General features: G+C 40.0%; 7 protein-coding genes across 7 annotated transcripts in view; 3 read left to right on the top strand and 4 right to left on the bottom strand. All coding sequences in view use genetic code 12, as the record gives it.

The window, feature by feature from the left end:
• Window positions 1-201: 201 nt before the first annotated feature.
• SCS7 (fatty acid alpha-hydroxylase) lies at window positions 202-1356 on the bottom strand (the record flags this gene model as incomplete). The annotated part of the gene is made up of 1 exon (XM_051751758.1): window positions 202-1356. One exon carries the CDS (start codon window positions 1354-1356, stop codon window positions 202-204), a length of 1155 nt encoding a protein of 384 aa, XP_051609046.1.
• An 881-nt stretch (window positions 1357-2237) lies between these two features.
• Window positions 2238-7169, bottom strand: ZDS1 (Zds1p; the record flags this gene model as incomplete). The annotated part of the gene is made up of 1 exon (XM_051751757.1): window positions 2238-7169. The coding sequence occupies one exon, from the start codon at window positions 7167-7169 to the stop codon at window positions 2238-2240; it is 4932 nt and encodes a 1643-aa protein (XP_051609045.1).
• Window positions 7170-7616: 447 nt separating this feature from the next.
• RCE1 (CAAX prenyl protease) lies at window positions 7617-8733 on the bottom strand (the record flags this gene model as incomplete). Its single annotated transcript, XM_051751756.1, has 2 exons — window positions 7617-7837; window positions 8196-8733. 2 exons carry the CDS (start codon window positions 8731-8733, stop codon window positions 7617-7619), a joined length of 759 nt encoding a protein of 252 aa, XP_051609044.1.
• Window positions 8734-9374: 641 nt separating this feature from the next.
• On the top strand, window positions 9375-11465 carry LYS4 (homoaconitate hydratase; the record flags this gene model as incomplete). Its single annotated transcript, XM_051751755.1, has 1 exon — window positions 9375-11465. The coding sequence occupies one exon, from the start codon at window positions 9375-9377 to the stop codon at window positions 11463-11465; it is 2091 nt and encodes a 696-aa protein (XP_051609043.1).
• Window positions 11466-16480: 5015 nt separating this feature from the next.
• Window positions 16481-17692, top strand: KGF57_002440 (uncharacterized protein; the record flags this gene model as incomplete). Its single annotated transcript, XM_051751754.1, has 1 exon — window positions 16481-17692. One exon carries the CDS (start codon window positions 16481-16483, stop codon window positions 17690-17692), a length of 1212 nt encoding a protein of 403 aa, XP_051609042.1.
• A 237-nt stretch (window positions 17693-17929) lies between these two features.
• KGF57_002439 (transport protein particle complex II subunit) lies at window positions 17930-21640 on the top strand (the record flags this gene model as incomplete). The annotated part of the gene is made up of 1 exon (XM_051751753.1): window positions 17930-21640. One exon carries the CDS (start codon window positions 17930-17932, stop codon window positions 21638-21640), a length of 3711 nt encoding a protein of 1236 aa, XP_051609041.1.
• A 309-nt stretch (window positions 21641-21949) lies between these two features.
• KGF57_002438 (uncharacterized protein) overlaps window positions 21950-22156 on the bottom strand; it is a gene marked incomplete at both ends in the record, with an annotated part of 2939 nt that continues 2732 nt past the window's right edge. The window contains one exon of the mRNA XM_051751752.1: window positions 21950-22152. Within this exon, the coding sequence (XP_051609040.1) occupies window positions 21950-22152 (203 nt within the window). The remainder of the gene's footprint in view (window positions 22153-22156) is intronic.

The raw sequence follows: 22156 nt of genomic DNA, 5'->3' as shown, positions 1-22156 counted from the left end.
GTTCTTATTAGATTAAATTATTAAGTAAAAGCTCTATTTTATTTTGAATCTCGCCCTGTAGCTTTAAACCAGGGTCCAAATTAAACTTGAAATGCAAATATAAAATAATAAAAAACAAAAAAAACTCTCGTCACCATTCGTTGCATCCATGTCCTGATGGCAAACAAAGTAAAAACAAACGCTTCTGCCTCCCTTGCTTATTTAAGCTCTCTTCTCATATGTATCGTAAATTTCCGTTTCAAAGACAACATCCCAGAATCTACTACTAACACCGAAACCCAACTCGTAATTCTTGTAGTGGTGTTCCAAATGATATGTCTTCAAATCTTGATAGAATTTTGGCAACTTTGTATGGTGCAACATGTAATGTGTCACGTCATACATGATGTAGCCTAAAGTACCACCGGCAAAACCTGAACAAGCCATATAGAATGGGAAGATGGCAAAAACCAACTTGTAGAAAGGATAAGCAAGAATAATAAATAATGCCGGTGGCAAAACCAACCTGTAACCATCCATCGGTAAGTAGTGATGAACACCATGTAAAAGGAAATGTAAAGTCAAAAAGTATGGGTGGTCGGGTAACAAATGGTCTACGTGGAAGATAAACCTGTGTAAGCAGTATTCAACCAATGTCCAAACACATAATCCCATCACCCATAAACTCAATGCAATAATTGGGTTTTGATTCACCAACCCCACGTAGAATATGTACATGTTTGGGGGTATCCAAAGCAAAGGCACCACCCACCACGGAGTCAATGAAAGAGGTTCGAGGAAATTTCCAAACAAAGGCGCAGACCCCTTTCCATAGTGTCTAGGTCTATGGACTTGATCAAGGTAAAACTCCTTGGTATAATTGGAGCGTAGTAATTGCATCAATAAAGGTTTGTTTAAATCTAGGAACTTGTGCTTTTTGGCATCTTCGGCAAAATCAGTTTGGATCGATAACTTTTCCAATGCAGGTAAATGATCATGGAACGTGTACATGTCAAATTCATTACCCTGAGAGTCAGTAGACGTGACCAATTTCATTTCAACTGGGGTCTTGTTTTTGTTGTTGATCAATTCCTGTTCTTCCATTTCGGTGGCCATGTAACCAATCAACATATCATCATCCAACATTTCGTAAGCGGATTCAGAGTGAGCGTGGCTCGTGGCATCAGCCATAATTTCGGTGATGTCTTTCCCAGCGTATGGTAAGATGATGTCAGCTCCACCTGGATGTTCGTTGAGAAACTCAGTGACATTGTAGATTTTACGCTGGTACAACGTAACCCAGCAGTCCTTTTCGGTGTTGTGCTTGGCAACCTCGGATGAAGCAAGTAATGGTAAGCTCTTGCTGTTTGTACTCATGGTATTTCCTTTTTCTTTTTTGGATGGAGTTGGGGAGGTGATCAAAACGGTTCAGTATAAAGGCTATGCGATGGTTCAATAGACAGATAAATTTGACAAAAGAATGTGAAGTGGATGCCCTTGGTTTCGATATTTATATAGTAGGGTTGGAGTCGTACTAAAGTCGGGATAATATTGGTATAAACAAGTATACACTGTTGAAGACTCTTGTTCAATAGATGCAGAAGGGTAAGGTGATTCTTTGATTTATCATAAATCATCTGTTTCTAGAACTATAATACTGCAGGGTAGTGTACTTGTACCCAAAACAAAAGAAATTTAAAAGAGTAAATAAAAACAAAAAAACAAGAACGCATATCACGTGAAGCAAAGATTAATGAATTTCAAAGCTTATTCAGCACATCTAAACCAGAAAAAGGTCAAGGCAAGTACAATTTGAAATATGTCTCAATGCTCTGTTCGAGAGACTTTCAGAAAGTCTGTGTGTGTTTTTTCAATGATCGATGGACTTTGACGAACTTGAATCCATTACGCACCAAGCACAAAAACTGACAAAGGCAATACAAAAAAAAAAAAAAGAAATTCATGACACGTTGGAAAAACAAAAGATCAAAACGTGACATGTCTTGTCGCGAGATGCAAAGTCATGACATTGAAATGGAAAATAGGGGTAATCAGGTAAACCCTATCTACAAGGACAGGATGGTTGCAGAATGTTCCGTTGCCGTCGCATTCTACCCCCCCCCCCCTACGGATGGGGCTCATCCCAAACAGCTCTTACAAAGAAGATCTACTTTGCTAAAGCTCTTCAAAACCATTCATCTGTCTAAGCAAACATCTATTTTCGGAGAGTCCATGACGCTCTATATAATTCCTCTATTCTATGCAGTAAGTCTAATTCGCTCCTCGGCAGGGAGCGATTCCCCATCTACTCCTTCTCCACCACTGCCCATGGAAACTCGACGTCTTCTACTTGAGAAACCCGTGAGAAATTCGTCATCGTCTTCAACCACATCTTCGCCAAAATCAACATCTGCTCCACTATCGGTACCAAAATGATCAATCACATGTTCCTCCTCTTCCCGTTCAACAACATCTACATCAGCATCTTCTCCTTCAGAATCTACCATAGTTTCATCCTCCTCGTCACTTGCATTATCGTCCTGTGCATCCTCTTGTTCTCCTTCCTCTTCTTCGTTTGCACCAGTCATTTGTTGCTCCATGTGCAAAGTATGATCAACCAAATTCAAATACGCATACATGAAATTCGACAACAATACCTGTTCACGTAACGACCTTTTCGGATTGGCCAACTTTAAATGCGATAATCGATAAATTGCTCGTTCAACATGCACTGGGAACCGATAATCGAGCATAATGATTGTTGATTGTGAGGGTGGAGGTAAAGGGAATCCAAATGCCGAGTCTGTGAATTCAATCGGCTGGTTGGCTTTGGAAGTACGTTTGATGGATTTCTTCAATTTCTCTTGAATGTCAATCTTGGCCAATTGTTGTTGCTCTTTAGTCAATGCAGCATCTGAAGGATTACCATCTTCATTAACTTCACCACTTTTGGCATCAGCGAGTGGTGCAACGGCAATTGTAGAAACAGCCTTTTTCTCTCCAAGAACTGGATCTTCGACATTGGAGACCGAAACCTTGCCTTCACTTGAATTTGAAGCAACTTCTTCAGTGACTCCACTTGGCTTTTCCTTCTTCCTATGACGGTACCGCTTATGTTTCTTAACCGTCAGTTTCTTACTCTTTAAGCCATTCTCAGTTGTATTTTCAGCAATGTCATCGCTAGAATCAAGACTATTGATATCGATATTTGCCAACTTGCGATCCTCATCAAAACCTTTTCTTTCTTCTTGCGCAGAAGCTGCTGCTTCATCATTGGCATTGGTACCAAACGAAGCTGCCTCGGCATCCCGCATAGCATCATCATCACCTCCCGCTTTGTCCACTCTCACTGATTCCAAATTCAAGTTTTGCAAAAGTGGCGCTTCTGACTCCACGCTGCTGACAATGCTCTCTGCATTATTACTCGATTGCGGCAGGATCATTTCAGTGCTATTCCTTCTCAACGAGGATTGAACCATCTGAGTCTGCTTCAGCTGCAACGAAGGTGCTGGTGGTGACACCTTGGCACCTCCCTCTTGGCCAACCAATTTCGTCTTTGAACGTTTCTTGAACAACCCACTTGTCTTTTTCTTCAAACCACGCGGATCATTAGAGTCATAGTTAGGATCCTGACTATTGACGGTCACTCCAGAATCCTTACTTTCTTGTGAATGCACTGAAGGTAAACTGGCATTGGACAAATTAGCTTTCGACTTCTTTTTGAACAACTTTGACAAGACATTTTCCTTATCTGGATTATGTGCCGAAGTGGCATCACCTTGAGGGAGTTTCTCTCCAACTCGGACATTTGATTCTCTCTCACGTTTGCTCGATGATTTTTCAGGGTTGGAGAATGATCGCTTTGACAATGGTACTTTTGGGTTAACAGTGGTATTTTCAGTCGCTACCTGTGCTTGCTGCTGTGCTGAATCAATAGACGACAAACTTGACGATCTTTCTCTCAACCAATTCCAACTCTTTTTCTTCCTCAATGATTTGTCACCATCTGCAGCGAGTTCACTAGACGTAGGAGGGGTTAAGTTATTACCACCACTCAAAATTCCAAAACTCTTTTTCTTTTTCAAATTCTTGTCATCGTCACCATTCGTGCCCATTTTCATGCCCATTTTCTCTTCATAGTTATTCGAGTCGATAATTTGTACATTACCTTTATTGAATAACTTGGTGTTGACTTTAGTTGGTTTGGAGCTCGTTTTAACACGAGACGAAGTATCAGATTGAACTTGGGTATAGTTTTTCAAAAATGGTTCATCTAGTTTACCTTCAACTGGCGGCGTCAGTGGAGATTGACTCCGTGACAACTGCAATACATCCTTAAAAGTATCACCGGATGGTGGGCCATGCAACTCTTGGCCATCTGTAAAGTCCACTGCAGATGGAACAAGAATTGGCTCATCATCCAAATCAGAGAAGTCATCATCAACATCAACATCTGGTATATTTGCAAACAAATCATCATTAGCATTACCATCTTCTTGTTCAGGTGTAGATTGCTTAAGTGGCGGATCATGTTCTGGTGTAGACTGTTTAATTGGTGGTTCACGCTCGAGGGTGTTTTGGGTCTGGGTATGTGCGTCAATCGTACCAGTCTTGTCATATCCAGCAGAAACTACACCATAAGTTCCATGATGATCCTTTTTCATTCCCAATTCACGCAAAGCCTCTTGTTCTATACCTAATGGATCATCAGTAGATAAGTCCTGGTAACTAACATCAAAGCTGATCTCCGATTCAGGTACTTGTTCAGGCGGATTCTGATAAGGGTAATTTTGCTGTTGTTGCTGCTGCTTGGACAATTGTCGAACTTGATAATGCAGTGGAGTTGAAGCCTGTTGCTGTTGCTGCTGTTGCTGCAGCGATGATAACCTGGCATTGCTTTGACGCTCTGGTAATCGCTTATCCTTGTTCAAGCTCTCTTTGAACTCGTTAATCTCAGACCTTAATAAATCCAAGTTTTGATGTAACTGCTTTGACCTAGGAGGAACAGAGCCACTTGGTCGTAAAGATGAGCGAGATTTGAGTTCAGTACTTACTTGCTGCTGCGGGTGAACCTGGTTTTGTAATCGAACGTTCTGAGGATCCTTGGAGCTGGGAAATAACATTGGCACATCCGGTTGCGGCCTTTGTGAAGACTGCCGTGAGTGGTGTTTGTTCGTAAGACTGTGATGGTGGTGTCTGGACTGCTTCGTAGGGGTTTCCACCATAAAATCATTGATATTAGTGTTGGATGCCGACATGAGCTTCTTCTCCGACTTCAATTGGTGGTGAGGTCCAGTAGACTTCACTTGTGGTTGTGTGGGGAATGGGTTCTTAACCTTGTTGTGTGACAAATGATGAGAATCCTGGCGACTACTGAAGTGCTCCCCAACTGGACTGCCATGCTGAAAGGGGGATCGATTACGTTGACCCTGCAACAAGTATGGTGAGTGCTGCTGACGCTGCTGGTGAGGCAAATCTGGCAAGTGCTTGGCATCACGGCTTTGGCGATGTTGCTGGTATTGTTGACGCAGGGGGTACTGGCGTTCATCCGGATGTACATTCCCTTGTGGAGTAATGTCTCGCCGTTGTATTTGTGGGGTATGTTGATCCTGGTTTCTTGCATGTGGGTATCTATTCGAATAGTGAGGATCTCGTTGCGTATGTCTTGGGGAGGGTAGCCTGTTTTCAAAAATTGGAGTACCAGGGGGAGTTCCTCGAGAGTTGGTGAACGAGGTGTTCAGTGTGTGAAGTGGGTATTCAGATGACACTTGTCCCCTCTGCTGCGTTTTCTCCGAATGTGTGTCAGCATCTAGTTTTTTATAACTAAACAACAATTGAGAGTCCCTCGTTTTGTACGCTCTTTGTCCAGCTGGCTTGCCGTGGTGATTTTGCTCTTTTCTACTCAATGGCAGAGATTCTGGCAGTGCTGAAAACTCAGAATCTTTCTTCCTGTAATCAGTCCTTCTACTCCTCTTTAATGCAAAATCGCGGTGTAGATCCTGAAGGGGTAAAGTGTTTGAATAAAAGGCTGGCTCCTCTTCCTCATCTAAATCCTCCCCTGATAGCGACTGATTAAATTGCTGCTGTAATCTTTGCTGTAAATGCAACGTGTTTGAGGTTCCACTTGTGTCGCCATGAGGTGGGGATCTATTCAACTCATCAATTGCCAATCTCTCAACGTCAGTATATCCCAACGAGTTTGATGATAATGTCCTGGCAATCGTCACAGCATCGCTTTTGTCCATGCCTGCCATTTTCGACAATTGTTGTAGCTCCGTGGTCAACTCTTTTAATGAAGGGTTTGAAAACCTCTTTTGTTTATTGTACCATGATTCGCGTTTTGTTGGATCTTTTGGTGGTGATGCTGATTTGGATGAGTTTAATGAGGGTGTTCTAGAAAGGGAACCGTTTTGTTGGTCTTGGTTAGCTTGCACTGGTTCTTGTAATGCATTTTTTTGGACCCTAATTGTTGTCGTTGGCTCTTCCTCATGATCGGCGATGGATGGTTGGCGAGATAAAGTTGACCGTCTCGAAATTGTTGATCTTCGTTTGAGGTTTCGATCCTTGATATCTTCGACTTGATGCTTGATCAATGTCTTGAACGATTCCGGGTTGACTTGTGGGTGTAATTCAGCCGGTAACCACACAGTATTTGATGCATCATAGACTTGGTCTTCTGAAGCGTCAAAGAACTCCTCATCTGTGGTTAGTATGCTGTCGTTGTCCATATATAGACTGCGTCGTTTAACTGGACTCGGCGATTTACCAGTGAATGATGATGGTGCATGTAAATTATGATTTCTACCCGGACTTGAACTATGACTTTTGACCGGCGATTTTCCCAAATCGTCTCTTTTGGAAGATGTGGAAGATGTGGGTGATTTGGAAGGGGATTTCGTTGGTGAGCCACTGGTTGAAGATAAGGACGAACTACGCGGATGTGCGTTTCGTGTATGTTGGGGTATTAGTTCTTCGTCGTAAAGCTCAGTGCCCCCTGGTTGTAAATGACTAGATGTAGCAAATGGGTCTACATCATCCATGGACCCAGGGGGGAGATCTGGGTCGTACTGCATCAAATTCCCAATGGATAATCGTTTCAATGCAGCCACCATCTTCTTCTCCTGCTCGATATCCTGCACTGCAGATTCATAATTGGGATCATTTTGAAATGATGAGTCTGGCAGATACATTTTCAATTAAATCATGCAAGAAGGAAAGGGCAGTGTGGTGTATATACAAGTGATCTATGGCTGAAAAGGTAAAAAGCAAATGTGTGTGAGTGGGGGCGATCTGATCGAACAGTTAAAGTGTATTTGAAAAATGAGTGACTATGGTGTTGGAAATACGGATGATTGCTCAAGAAAAAGGCTAGCTTTGTTTACCTTGTTGTGTTGTGTTAGATGCAACAAGGGTGAATTAATTTTGCAGTGGATCTGAAAGGGTTTACTAGTGAAGTTTTAGCTTTAATTTTGATTTTGTTGAAGGGAGAGAGAAATAAGAACAACAGACGAAGTTAAAAAAAAAAACAAAAAAAAAAATAAAAAATTATTTACGTGTCTGTGTGATGATGATGATGATGATGATGATGGTGAACATTTCATTTTTACACGACAAAACAACTAAAGCGACACTGGTTATTAAGATATTCTTATCACAAACAGCTGAATCTCTTTATGATATATGATGAGATGAGCAGCTCTAGTCCGTGATGAGATTGTTAAAAATGCTCTCGTAACCACAGCAGTATCTTCTATCAACTTGGCTCCCGACACACCCGCCAACTGTATTCTAAGAGTTCTAGTCTGATATTGGTCACCACGGCAGTATCTAGAACCACTCACGGATTGTACAGTTTCCTCTACTCGAATCTGGTGTTAATCTCTGTAATGCTGTGGAGTTCATTCCCTGTGTCGCGTACTTTATGGCCCATTGAGCAGACGAGAGATTAGCACGATATACCCCAGCTCTCTAATCAACTAGCTCACGATACGTGTGTGACAACCCCACGACTACCAAGACGTAGTATACTACTTTAACGACAACGCTCCTCGATTCAATGGTCAAGGTAGGGAATCCATAAAAGTTGCAAAACAGATGAATGATTATCGGAGACCATAGATTGAAATTTGTCTTGAAATATATCCAATTGGCCAAGTAGCCAAACATTGAAGTGTATGCAAAATGGAATAGTGTAGATATAACAATTGACAGTAAACCTATGGATCTGCTGTTGTATGATTCTATTGCATGATGGAAGTGGGCAATACCAAACAAGTACGGTGTGTACTTGACGAAATGTGGGCACGTTTTGGTGACGACTAGTAAAACCAACCCACGGTAGATGAGCTCTTCAGTCATTGGGGCAAATACATAGTCTCTGACATGATAGAGTATAGGTGTATTTGAAATATCATTCAATGTTGACTCAACATATATCTGCAATATTGAACACGCAAACAAAATATTGATAAACTTGAATGAGTACCAAATGCTGGCAATGTCATTAGATATGCTACCACTAGTAGTGAGTCCCGGAACCAATCCAACTTGTCGTATATTATTGATGAATGATCCTGGTATCAACAATGGAATAAAGAGGACGAGAACAGCACAAAGTAATGTAACTCGTTTCAATCTGTGTCGAATCACTTTAAAATTATTACGGTCCTTGTTTCGTAGATGTGTTGGTAGTGCAAAGTAGATTGCGGCGACATATGACGAAGCAATTGCAAGTGTTAGCAGCTCGTAAATCATGCTTTCTTCTTGGGGAAAGTGATGCAACGCGACATACATATTTTTTTTTTTTTCTGGTGCAATGTTTCAGAAGTCGAGAGAAGTATGGATTTAAATAAGACAGAAAACAATAAGGGGACTGTGGTAAATGTATCACGTCCATGTATCGAGCTGTCTGTTCATTGATCTGAGGTATTGCGCTCAGGTATTTCTCTTGATTGCCCAATAATGTGTTTTGTGTTTGAAACACCAACACCCTCCAACATTCTAGCGGTTCTTTCCTCGTTGTTCTGTCCATATAGTAGTACTAAACTGTATTCAGTTGTGCTCTTACCCTTTGTCACCTTCGTTTATAGAGGCTGTTCTTGTGTGCTGCAGGGATTTGTGATTCCGGGAATTTTGCAACTAAAACCAAAGCCGCACGTGTTACGGCTCATTCTCTCTTCTATAATCCAATCGATTTCTCCATATTACGTGTGACTCATTCGCGGTTAAAACTCGATTCGGCAAAAAAAAAAAAAAGAAAATGAAAAAGAAAAAAATTTTGTAATCTCCTGCATACAGCTCTCTACTTCTCGATAAGGGACTTTTCAAATTTTTCACACCAACACACACACTTCTACCCCCAATCTCTCTTTGCTTTCCATTCCCTACTCCCCCAAATGAGGCTACAATTCCATCGTTTGCTATCTACGACATCTCCATTACGCAGCACTTCCTCCACCACAGCACAGAACTTGACTGAAAAGATCGTTCAGAAATATGCTGTCGGTTTACCACCAAACAAACTCGTGCGTTCTGGTGACTACGTCACCATCAAACCAGCTCATTGCATGTCCCACGATAATTCATGGCCCGTAGCTACCAAATTCATGGGCCTAGGAGCTAAAAAAGTCAAAGATAATCGACAAATTGTGTGTACTTTGGATCACGATGTGCAGAACAAGACGGCCAAAAACTTGACCAAGTATGCCAACATTGAGAAATTCGCTAAGGAACAAGGCATCGACTTTTATCCTGCCGGAAGAGGAATCGGTCATCAGATCATGATCGAGGAAGGATATGCATTTCCTTTGAACTTGACGGTGGCTTCTGATTCACATAGTAATACGTATGGTGGTGTTGGATCGTTGGGTACCCCTATTGTGCGTACTGATGCTGCTAGTATTTGGGCCACGGGCCAAACTTGGTGGCAGATCCCACCGGTTGCCAAAGTTGAGTTGAAGGGTAACTTACAGAAGGGTGTCACTGGGAAAGATATTATTGTTGCATTGTGTGGTGTCTTCAATAATGATGAAGTCTTGAACCATGCTATTGAGTTTGTAGGAGATGGTGTGGAGAATTTGTCTATTGATTATAGGTTGACTATCGCTAATATGACCACTGAGTGGGGTGCGTTGAGTGGATTGTTTCCTATTGATGATAAGTTGGTTGAGTTTTATCAAGATAGATTGAAGAAAGTTGGCCCAAATCATCCAAGAATCAATGCTGCCACTATTGAATCTTTGCAAAACGATGGGTTGGCAAGTGACCCAGACGCGAAATATGCAAAACATTTAGTTATTGATTTGAACACTTTATCGCCTTATGTCTCCGGTCCAAATTCAGTCAAGGTCTCCAACCCATTATCGAAATTATCCAATGACAATATCGCAATCAACAAGGCTTACTTGGTGTCATGTACCAATTCCCGTTTATCTGATATTCAAGCTGCGGCTGACGTGTTGAAAGGTCGCAAAGTACATCCAAACGTTGAATTCTACGTTGCTGCTGCCTCGTCATTGGTCCAACAGGATGCTGAAGCTGCTGGTGCGTGGCAAACTATCATTGACGCAGGTGCTAAGCCATTACCTGCTGGATGTGGTCCATGTATTGGATTGGGTACTGGGTTATTAAAAGATGGTGAAGTCGGAATCAGTGCCACAAACCGTAACTTCAAGGGAAGAATGGGGTCGAAAGATGCATTGGCGTATTTGGCCTCGCCTGAAGTTGTGGCTGCTTCTGCTGTGTTGGGTAAAATCGGTGCTCCTGAAGAGATTAATGGTGCGTCAGTTAATCCATCACCAGAGATTGTCAAGAGTATTGATCTTCCAAAGAAGCTGAGCAGTGGTGATGCTGCCACTGCTCCTGCAGAGGAGCCATTTGCTGAAGCAGATGCTGTTACTGGATCAGTTGAAGTTTTGCCAGGTTTCCCCAAATCCATCCAAGGTGAACTCATTTTATGTAACGCTGACAACATCAACACCGATGGAATCTACCCCGGTAAATACACATACCAAGACGACATCTCACGCGAACAAATGGCACAAGTGTGTATGGAAAACTATGATCCAGAGTTCAAGACCAAGACCAAACTGGATGACATCATCATCAGTGGATACAATTTCGGAACCGGATCTTCTCGAGAACAAGCAGCCACGTGCATTTTAGCACGCGGCATGAAGTTGGTGGTTGCTGGATCATTTGGTAACATATTCAGTAGAAACTCCATCAATAATGCGTTGTTGACGTTGGAGATTCCTGACTTGATTGAGAAATTAAGAGTCAAGTACCAAGGTAGTAGTGAGTTGACAATCCGTACTGGTTGGTTTTTGAAGTGGGATGTTACGAAAGCCACTGTGACTGTTGTTGATTCTGATGCTAAAGTCATTTTGCAGCAGAAGGTTGGTGAGTTGGGTACTAATTTACAGGATATTATCGTCAAGGGCGGTTTGGAAGGATGGGTCAAATCTGAGTTGCAAAAAGAGGAATAGTTGTGAGGCGAGGAGGAGCTATAGTCTATAGAGAGAGTTTTGTAAATGCCATATTTATTTTTTAAAGCGAAGTTGTTGGAATCTCTCTCCAGTGGCGTCTTCTCCAGTGTAATGCATGGAACAAGGGTGCAAATTGCAAAGACAATATTATCTATCCCGCATTCAGATATGGAAACCGATTTTAAAAGATCGGCTTTGTTTGGTGTCGAAATGGCTGCGATACAAATTGTTGGCCTGCAACACAGTTCTACAAAATTCATTAGTGCACCAATGTAAGGCCCTACATGGATATGCGAAGTTTCAAACTTCTGAAATTTAGGAAAATTCAGTATTGTTGTCAAAAGGGAGAGCGGAAGCAGACGGGTGAATTTGCCAAAGAAAACTGCAGCCGAGTAAAGGGGATAAAGACAATAATAGAACTTTGAACGATTAAAACAGTTATGATATCGTGTACGCATGTCTAGATATATTGCTATTGTTTTAGACTACTGCTTCTAGAATCGTTGGTAGTGTTTTGTTCCAAAAGTAAAAGGCAATATTTTTATTTTTTGTTTCTATTGTATATGCATCTTTTATCGTCAAACATGGAGGGGAGGAGGAGGAGGGAGATGGGTGTCTTTTGAAACTCGATTTCAAGTCCCTATTCCTCACAACCTCTGCCTAGAAAAGAAATAGGAGATGGGGACTGATTGAAATGTAGGGAAGTGAACGTTGACATGCCGAAAGACTAACTTAGTGCAACGAAAGGATTAAAAGTAGAAAGTAAGGTTTCTAATTTTCTATTGCAGAAAACGGTTTTCTCGTTAATTTAAAGTTAGTTTTGTGAGAAAATTCTTTTGTCTTTTGTTGCTTTTTAGTGTTTTTGGACACTGCCCCACTACCACATTCACTGCCCCCTCCTTTCCTAATTAGGAATAGTAACAATGCAGAGATATTCCTATAGCTTTTGTTTATATCTACGATTTCTACTGTCTTTTATTTGCTTGTAGAGTGGAAGAAAAAAAAAAGGGGAGGGGAGGGGGGTGAACGGGTGGAGCTTATGCCAAGTGTGAACTTGCGCTGAAAGAAAACTAATACTCTTTCGTGTACACGTGTTTTGGATGATAGACAGTAAAATAGTTGAGGCTAGACTTGTAGCCTGCACAAAGGAGATATATACAGCCATTTCCATTAGCAACAACTTATATATCACAGAGACTTTGAAAGGAAACCGCATGTCTCCTCCCCTGACACTCCTCTCTCACTCGTAAAAAAAAAATTGGTTAGGAAATCATTCCGTGTAAATACTTAGCCTAAATTGCTGTTCAAGTTTTTTCAGTGCATAATGAGTCGGTTTTAGTCATTGAAAGTTTTACCGCCAATAGTAACGGACTTATATAATTCAATTGCTTCCGAATGTATGACGGGGTAAATATAATATCCAATTCTGTTGTAGCACAAAAAGAGGTTTTCTTCACTCATTTGTAAAGAAAGTGTGGATTTTTCCACTTGCTAGGTTGCTTCTTTCGCTGCTTTACTAGAGGACATTTTCTTTTCCTCCTTCGTGAAGCAAGCAATTCTAATAAATAGTTAACAAAGTGAAGATGTGTTACGCTTGGATGATAAAAAAAAAAAAAAAAAAATAACTTGTTAAAAAAAGAGGCATAAAGAGAGTGATTGAGTGAAAAAAAAAATGGAAGAGGGGTCAAAACATGGTCACGTGTATCATACTACGTGAGAAGTGAGTGTGATAAATTTTTAAAGCTGCTCTGCATATAGAAAAGAAAGTGTCTGTCTTTGTGTAGTTTAGAATATTTCTGTTTCTGTATTTGGTTTTTTGTTTTGTGTAACTACTAAATAATTTCAGTTTGTCTTGTTATATGCAGGATATCATCAAAATTTTCTCTCCGGCACGCACACACACTATGATGCACATACTACACGTATACCGCACATTTAATGTTACATGGCTTTTTATTATATATTACTACACTGTCTATTAGCATATTTATATATATATATATATATACAATGATTTAACTCCTCCAAATTCTTCAACACATTCAACTGGACTTTTATCTCTATTTATTCTCAGTCTTTTATGCTTTTATACTTCTACTGATCTCAACTAATTTCATAACTACAACAGACGGGCTTCTGTTAAACACACTTCGAGCATTTCATCATTCTCCAGTTACCCATTCACCACTATTATTTGCTTCGCTAGACGTCACTATACAGAACAATGGCTTTATTCACCACATCAACAACCAACAGCAGTAAATCAGCAGCAACAGCAACAGCACCATCAACAGCAGACGAGACCACACTAGTCGAAGGGGCATACAACTTGTTAGACTCACTACTATTCTACTTGATGAACTTGATGTTGTTTGTTTTATTGTTTACTGACTTGGTATTAGACTTTATCAACAATTGTATATACGGATACAACATTGTTACTTGTTCTTTCAAACACAAGTTGTATAACAACATCAATTAGAGGGAAAGGAAAGGTTTTGCAACTACAGGATGAAAAGTTTTGGTTTCTTATGCAAATGAAGAGTACATAGGTTAAGATAGGAAGAAATACACATTTTTGATTTTGGAATTGAGAGACCTCTTTCTTTCTCATTCTTTCTCTTCTTTTCGTTCTCGGAGTTGTGAAATAATTTACGCGACTACGTATACCGACATTGAAATGATATTCAGTACCATCATCAAAAGATTTGGAGCACCTCAGTATACACCACTCTGTTGCCACTAAAAATTTACAACATGTAGAGGCTTTTGGGCTTAGGTTGTGCATTGCAAGCGGAAAAGTGATGATGCTGCTGCTGCTGCTGCTGCTCACACTCTTGTTTTAGTTTTTTGTTTTTTGTTTTTTTTTTTAGTTGTCGTTACACAAAGGGCGCAATATACAGGTCATCATTCATACCCCACATTTCACTTCAAACCATCATCAATCATCCATCATCATCGATACACAGAGCTAATAAATCATCAAAGACTTACTATTAGGTAGTTATATACATTTTTTAGCACATAACCATACATATGTACAATAAAGTCAACCACACATTAGTCAAAGACAAGAATGTGGTTATATAATACGTCTCTGCAAAATATTATTATCAACACATGCTCTCTCATATGCTGTCCTGAGTACCGTTCCCCTCTTTCTTTTATTTTCTAAACCACGCCACAGTTGTACTACACAAATAACCCCTCTGACTAAGCTGTATTTATTGATTGAATATTACTGTTCATTACTATTGAACCCCCTACATCATTTGCACCCACCATTTGCAGGAATTAAGCAAATGCAACATGCTTTGTTACTGTTTAAGTGTCTAGTGACCACTTTAAGCAAAGAAACAAAGAGCACAAACTCTTCTTACTCCACAAGTTTAGTTTCTATAAAACTCCGATAGTTAAACTATATCCAACAGCAACAAAAATCTAATGGAACTCCGCTCAAAGATGGAATCGATCCCGGTTCCGGTAGAAAGTTTTATTTTTTTTTCATTCCAATCTCTATTCATGGCGGTTAAAGTTTTTAGTAGTACGATACTGAAAAAAAATTCGTGTTTTCTGTTTTGGTTTTCCACCAAATTAGACAAATTCAATGAAGAAAACGTTTGAGAGAAAGATGGATTGATGTTTCCATTAAACAATAGAACAAAGAAGAGCAAGAAGAGGAATTGGGAAAATATGACGTAGGTGATTTTGAGGATATTGGCTACGGGTGCGGTTCGTCCGTTTCATCCGTTTCATCCAAACTCTACAGTAGTAAATCTTCCTTATTCTCAAAACCTTTTTTTTTTGTGGTTTGTATTTTACCCCACAAATGAAAATTGCGCAATTCACAATAGAGAGAGGAGGAAAAGTTGCTGCGAAATTTCTTCATTTTATTGTTCGATTGCTGATTTAGTATTGCTTAAACTGAAAAGGGAAATTTGCCAACCACGGTGATACTGATTACGAATGTAAAGTTTCGATAACCAGTGCTCACGGGAGCCAGACACCACGCAAAATATTCAAAGTTGCGATTTTCCCCCATAGTTAAGGTCATTTTTCAAAAAAACGTCGATGACATAACTTCTAAAGTTGGTGAACAAATTTAAAAGGTAGACTCGTAGTATACTTAAAGGCAGTCCTATTAAACAAGAATTTTGACAGTAATTATTGATCCGTTTCTGAAAATTGTGTGGTTTGGCGGCAATGAGAACTTCTTCTCATATTCCATGTAAAATTAGTGCAAATTTAAAAGTAAAATTGCAGCAATTTATAAATCCATTCGCAACACACGTCTTTTTATGAGTGAAGGGACCTTTAAATATTCACTAGAACCCACTGCAAGAATTTTCATATCAAATACTACTAGTAACAAGTAATGGCCATTCGTAAAGATTGGAAAATGCCTTTTTAGTGTGGCGTTTACCATCTCGAAATTGGGGAAAACCAAGGGAAATAGATTATGTGTTTCTCCTAATGAGTATATACAGAAGAAAGAAAAGTTTATCTTTGGTACCTTAGAGCAGTACCCTGCCCCGAAGATGTTTCAAGGGTGTTTGGTAAATTTCCTTCTCTCTATCCCGGTGCCTCGCTAAACGGCACCCAATTTTTCTTTTTTTCTTCGCTGTAAGCGCACTTTCACCAATTAGGAAACTGACCCGCGTAATTCCAACTTTCCCGCGAGTACTTAACGTTAGGGGACAACACGCAAAATCTTCAACACTTTTTCCCACACACAAACCTCGCGATGGATTGACGTTAGTGGATTTTGAAAACAACTGTAACCATCAATTACAACCACAGCCAAAAAAAATAAAAACAGAAAAAAAAATAAAATAAAAGTCGACGAAAAAAAAAGGGAGTTCTATGAAACCGTACGGCACTAAGGCAAGATTTGTATCCCCTCCCACGTGTTGATTAACCGTTGGCTCAAGATACTTTAAAAGGATCAAGGTTCATCCATAAAGCGCAAAGAAGAAGCCATAACTACAACACTACAATACGCCACGAGGTTAATTATGTCGCCTACACAGATTGATAAAGCCCCAGAACAATTCAAATTGGTCCATGTGACTGAGCAAGAGAATATTAATTTCACTAGATATCAAAACAGTCTTGCTTGGAAAGGAGCATTAACTGAGGACGATTACGTCTTGAGGGAGTATGTGTTGAGCAAATCGAAAATCACATCTTCTGGGAACAACAAGCTTTATGTATTTATGTTGAAGTCTACATTTGATAATGAACCACTTTGCTCAATTGAGATGCTAGTTCGTGATAGTTTGAAATTTGAATACGATAACGATGGTGCAAGAGTTAGAAAGTCACTGGTGTTGAGTGGATGTATTGGTGGTGTTTTCACTTATCCCCAGAAGCGCGGTAAAGGGTATGCTAGAATCATGGTTGACAAATTGGTGCAAGTTGCCAAGCAGGATATTGTCGGTCCTGATGGGTTTACGTTTTTGTATTCCGAAATTGGTGAATATTACGCCAAGAATGGATTCAAGTCGTTCCCCGTTGACTTGATCGATATTTCATTGAGGAATGTTTCACAGGTGGAACCACCACAAGTGGAATACGAGTTGATTGAATACCACCAGTTTCAAGAGTTGATGGATCAGTACAAAATTTATTTCGAACAAGATGTCATTGCTAAAGTTGAACAAGATCACAAGAGTCGGGTATCTATCAATCCCACATCTGATTTGGTTGATTGGTTTCATTTGAGAGCCAAGTTTATCACATACAAGTTATTCCATGAACAACAGGGACACGTTGTAGATTTCAAAAAGGAGTATGACACGATCAAGGATAGCCTCGTTCACGAACCAAAGGTATTTGGCTTGCAGTTGAAACAGAATGGACAAGTGACCGGCTTCATTATCTGGACCATTGATTGGTCATCAGAGACTGCACAGGACAATTACGCCACCATTTTGAAAGTAGTTGCATTTGACAACCAAGATCAAACCGTGGTCGATTTGATTCAATTGGCAATACACCATTTTGTTCATTACCCTGTACTTGGGAAACCAACTACAAACGTCAAACTCTGGGAATCAGAAATTAATGACGCAGTTAAACGTCACCTTGTTGAGCGTTGGTCAGCTGAAACTGGTATTGACAATTCATCGAGGTCTGCTATTTTGATGAATAATCCTATCGATGAGGAGCGGTTGATGAAGGGAGAATTGGTATGGGAAGAGAATACCAAGTTGCCTTGGTTTTAAGTGAGGGTGAGGGTGAGGGTGAGGTGCGGGGGGTGAGGGGGTGGGACAGGAACCCATCGCATTACCGTTGTTACAATATGTAGCTTTTGGGGGTTTATTTTATATAGAAGTTTTAAATTTTTGTGCTGTCGCGTCAAGTGAACTTTACTTTATTTTACCTTTTTTTTTTTTATTTTTCTTTTTTTTTTTAAACAAACAGACAGCGTAGATTGTTCAACTAGTCAACTGTTTTATCTAATGTCAGCGGTACCGGATCCTGCGCATAATCAGCTTGATCTTGTTCGAATTGGATACTATGATCCCTTTGGAGTGTATCCACATATACAAAACGACATTTCTAAGCGACTACCATTGACCAATCTCCATATCCGTCTCAAGCCAAACCAATCGGTGAAAACCATAACCAAGCTCGATGTTGACTTTGTTGAAGAAGTACCCAAGAAAAGCGACTACATCACTCACGACATCAAGACTTATGTGCGTCTTATATTTGTACGTGTTGATTCATTGGACAAGTATCGGGGCCAAGTGCGACCACTTATTCGAGAATGGTTGAAAAATTTAGTACTAAAGACCAATTGTTCATGGATGATTGTGTTGTATATTCCTCAAGATGCAAAAGATCGACTGTCTTCGATTATGAAGACTTCGTTTTTTGACAAGTTGCAACATGATTTTGGTCCAGAGGGGAAGGAATTGAAGACGATTTTACCCATGGGTGAAGATAGTATAAAGAATGATGGAGAACGAGTGTTTAAGTTGAAACAATCACTGGACGAGGAGGATATAATTACATCATTTATGATGCAGTTGAAGGCATTGCTTCTGAATTCTTTTGTTGGTCGGTACCATACTTTCAATGAATTGATTCATCAACGGAAAAACGTGGAGCAGTTCGCTGCCAAGTTGGAGTTGTACAATTTACTCAAGGACATGAAGTTATTACAGGATGCATTGCTTGTGAATGAGGAGTTGGCGGATGACTTGGATAATCTTGCCGCTCATAATGCCGACAGTTTCAATCACGAGTTGCAATTGAGCTCATCATTGACAGATTTCAACTTTGATGATTTTGTAAATGAGGAGCAACTCAAACAGCAATTGGTCAACCTGGAAAAGATCAATCTTGTGCAATTAAAGAGTCTTATATTTATCAACGAATCATTCATCCTTCAGGAGTTGGCGCGTGGTGCTGTGTCAAACTCCATTGCTTCTAAACATGTCTCAAAATTGTATCAACGACTAATGCTATTTCTCAATGATTCCCATTTCAACGATAATAATGAGTTTGTGTATTTGCTCATTGAGTCTTTTTTGGACATTCCAATTGTGCAACAGTTGATTGATCTGGTGAGCAAGTCTGGCGACGACGATGGAGATGTTACTGTTGCATCTACTAATGAGGTGCCTTTGATTGACATATTGGAAATGCGTGCCCAGTTGAAGTTGTTTAAACGAACCGTTGTTGGAAAGATCGCTAAATTGCAAAACATCGTAATTGATGGATTACGAGGGGATGCATTTGAAGAAGTAGCGTTGGATGAAGAAGATCAGAAACAGGCTAAAGTCATCATCCAGAGTCCGGAATTACTGGAAATTGTCAAGGATGAGAAATCGTTTGTTGATTATTATTTTGGCCTAACTGAGGATATCATTGCCGATTTGGTCAAGTGCACTAGAGTGAAGTCGATCGATATCCTATCGCTAGACCTAGCCATTCTCAATTATAACCAAGGAAATTATCAAGAATGTTTAGACACGTTGCAAAACTCTTATGATTATTTTCTTATAAACAGTTGGGACTTCCTAGGTGGGATATTATTGGAAATATACCTTGGATGTGTTGAACAGTTGCGGGGTCAAAATAATGCCGCCATTGGTGATGAGGAAGTATTGAAAACTTGTCTCAACTTGCTTGCGTGTTTGGTGAAGAAGCATGGCGATTCAGTGGGAATAAATTCGTACAAATTGGTGCACAATAAAAGACATGTGGCCCAACTTTTCGACAAGATTGATGGTTGCAGCGGCAGCTTGTCTGAGTCCTTGGAGTTCCCCTTGAATAATTTCTTCAAGTTCAAAGTGAAACCTTATGTCAATGAGGATGACTCTACAGATAATGACGTGTATTACGTTGAGGTTGACATATACAATTCCTTTAATGTACCAGTGAGATGCTCATCCATGCAGGTGCTTTTAGTAGATGATGCGGGAGCAGAATTGAAATTCAAGAGTAACAACATTGAATTGTCCGATGTATGCGATAAACAAACTTTCAAACTTTATACCTGCGATGTCAAGTTTGGCCTATTTTCAGTCAATCGATTAGTGCTTTCATTGAATGAGAAGTTGTCGCTTTGTCAGAATTACTCAAAAGAAGAACTGGGAGGTCCTGACAGCTCCATTTTCAACGACACTGTTGTTGAGCACAAGAGTAAACCCAAGTCTTTTTCTTCATCTGATATATTGATTTGTCAAAGTGTTGATAAATTCCAAGCACAATTTCTTGCATCAAAAGTGGTTGAATTGGGCTCTACGGAGGTTACCTTGGTTTTGAAGAATGGATCCAATAAAGTGTCCGACGTCAAAATCGAGCTCTTTTCCAGGACTGATGGTGTTCGACTTTCGAAACCTCAAATCACCATAGAAAAACTCGATGCAAGAGAAATTCAGACACTTCAAGTTCCTTACACGTTTTTTGACACAAAGTTGATCAATATGCAAGCTCACATAACTTACTTTGTTGGTGAGGTTAAGTATACGGCTCAAGTTTCCTACGACGTTGATGCAAGATTGAGTGTGTCAGTCTCAGTGCAAGACGTATTCAAGACAAATTTTTTCTATTCAAAATTTCAGGTTGGAACTGTGGATGCAAAGTTGCCTATTCGATTACTACTGCAGAAGCTAACCAGTGCCGATTACGATATCAAACTGCCAAATAGAAGTGATTTGCAAGACTTGGTTGCATTTGGAGAACAACCAATTACATTCTTTTACAAGATTAATCCAAAGGAGGGCCATTCCATAGATTGTGAAGATAAATTGGATCTTTCACTCTGCTACACTAATTTGCAAGAAGAATGCGAGCACTTGTTGGATAAGTACGTATGGCAATTGTTGCAAAAGCATGAGTTGATACGGTATTGGTATTTGATCAAAGAAACGATCTTGTCAAAAGTGCATTTTGATTTGAACAGGTATGCTGTGCAAGATGTGCTAAAAGTTGTAAACTTGGAGCATTTGCAGTTATTTGCTGATAGGATTATTGGTAGATATGTTGAGCACAGTCAAGATCAAGTTCAATTACATCAGATTTTTGCTCGCTTGGAGGAAATCACCACTGAAAAATCCGATTTGAGTCAAGTTGAGCACCAGTTGAGGATCAAAGTTGCCGTCCCCATTTTGAACTATCTTCATGTTGTCGAATACAAGTATGAAAAACGCACTTACGTTGTGGGAGAACCTATTCCAGTCACACTACATATCCAAACAGTGACTAATTGGTCGGATCACAGTAACAATCCACCCGTTTTGGCAGTATCCTCTCCATCTCGAGGCACAAATGACCTTGCTAATGCTAATGCTGCTGCAGCAACAGCTACTGCTGCTTCTCCTGCTGAACATGATGCATCTGCACGAAATGACGAGGTTTTACCACCAACGCCACCTCCCATTAATCAAAAATTTTTAGCCATTGTTCAACCAGATGAAAATTGGTTGGTATCAGGAGTCAAGAAGCAGACCATTGATTTGAAGAATCCCTTCCAGACTGAAGTGCGCATGATTCCTTTGCACGTGGGCAAATTGTACTTGCCTAAATTGACAATTAGCCCAATTGACGAAACAGGAGCCATGATGACTCCAGCAGCAAATTCGGACATTGAGTTTGTGAATGGATGTGAGACTATAATGTCAGTTCCCGATGTACGACATATACAATTTTCCTTCTAGAGTAATGACATGCCTAAGGGCTACAATAGCTAGCGATTAAACCGAATAATGAAAAATTGCTAATAAGAAATAAACAAATGTAGAAAGAATTTGCTTCTTGAAGTAAACGCTTTATATGTAAGTACCGAAAATGTCATATTTGACAAGTAAAAGGAGAAGACAAAAGTCTGCTAATCCTTCTACTTTGTCGTTACCGAAATCTCAACTAAAAGTGTTGTTTGAATAATTAAAGTTTTAATAAATGTGATGTTGTAACATAATGAAAATATGGAATAAACACCGAAACGAATATCTAGAATGGGTATATCTCTAGTAGAATAAGGCACTGATGATGAATAATCCAGTCAAGAAAGAAGATACAACATGGGTGGATCCTGAACCTTCGTAGTTGGATATGATTGGTGAGTTGGTGTTTGTGTTGGTGGTGGAAGTTGATGGGCTAGATGGTTCTTGTTGAGAGACTGTTGGGTTTGGTTCGTTTCCAGATCCATTGCCTGATCCAGATCCGTTTCCTGA

This window comes from Candida theae (assembly GCF_024610275.1).
Source record: "Candida theae strain CBS 12239 chromosome Unknown scaffold6, whole genome shotgun sequence".
Classification (NCBI taxonomy): Eukaryota; Fungi; Ascomycota; class Pichiomycetes; order Serinales; family Debaryomycetaceae; genus Lodderomyces; species Lodderomyces theae.
This window is presented reverse-complemented; position numbering and strand designations above follow the sequence as displayed.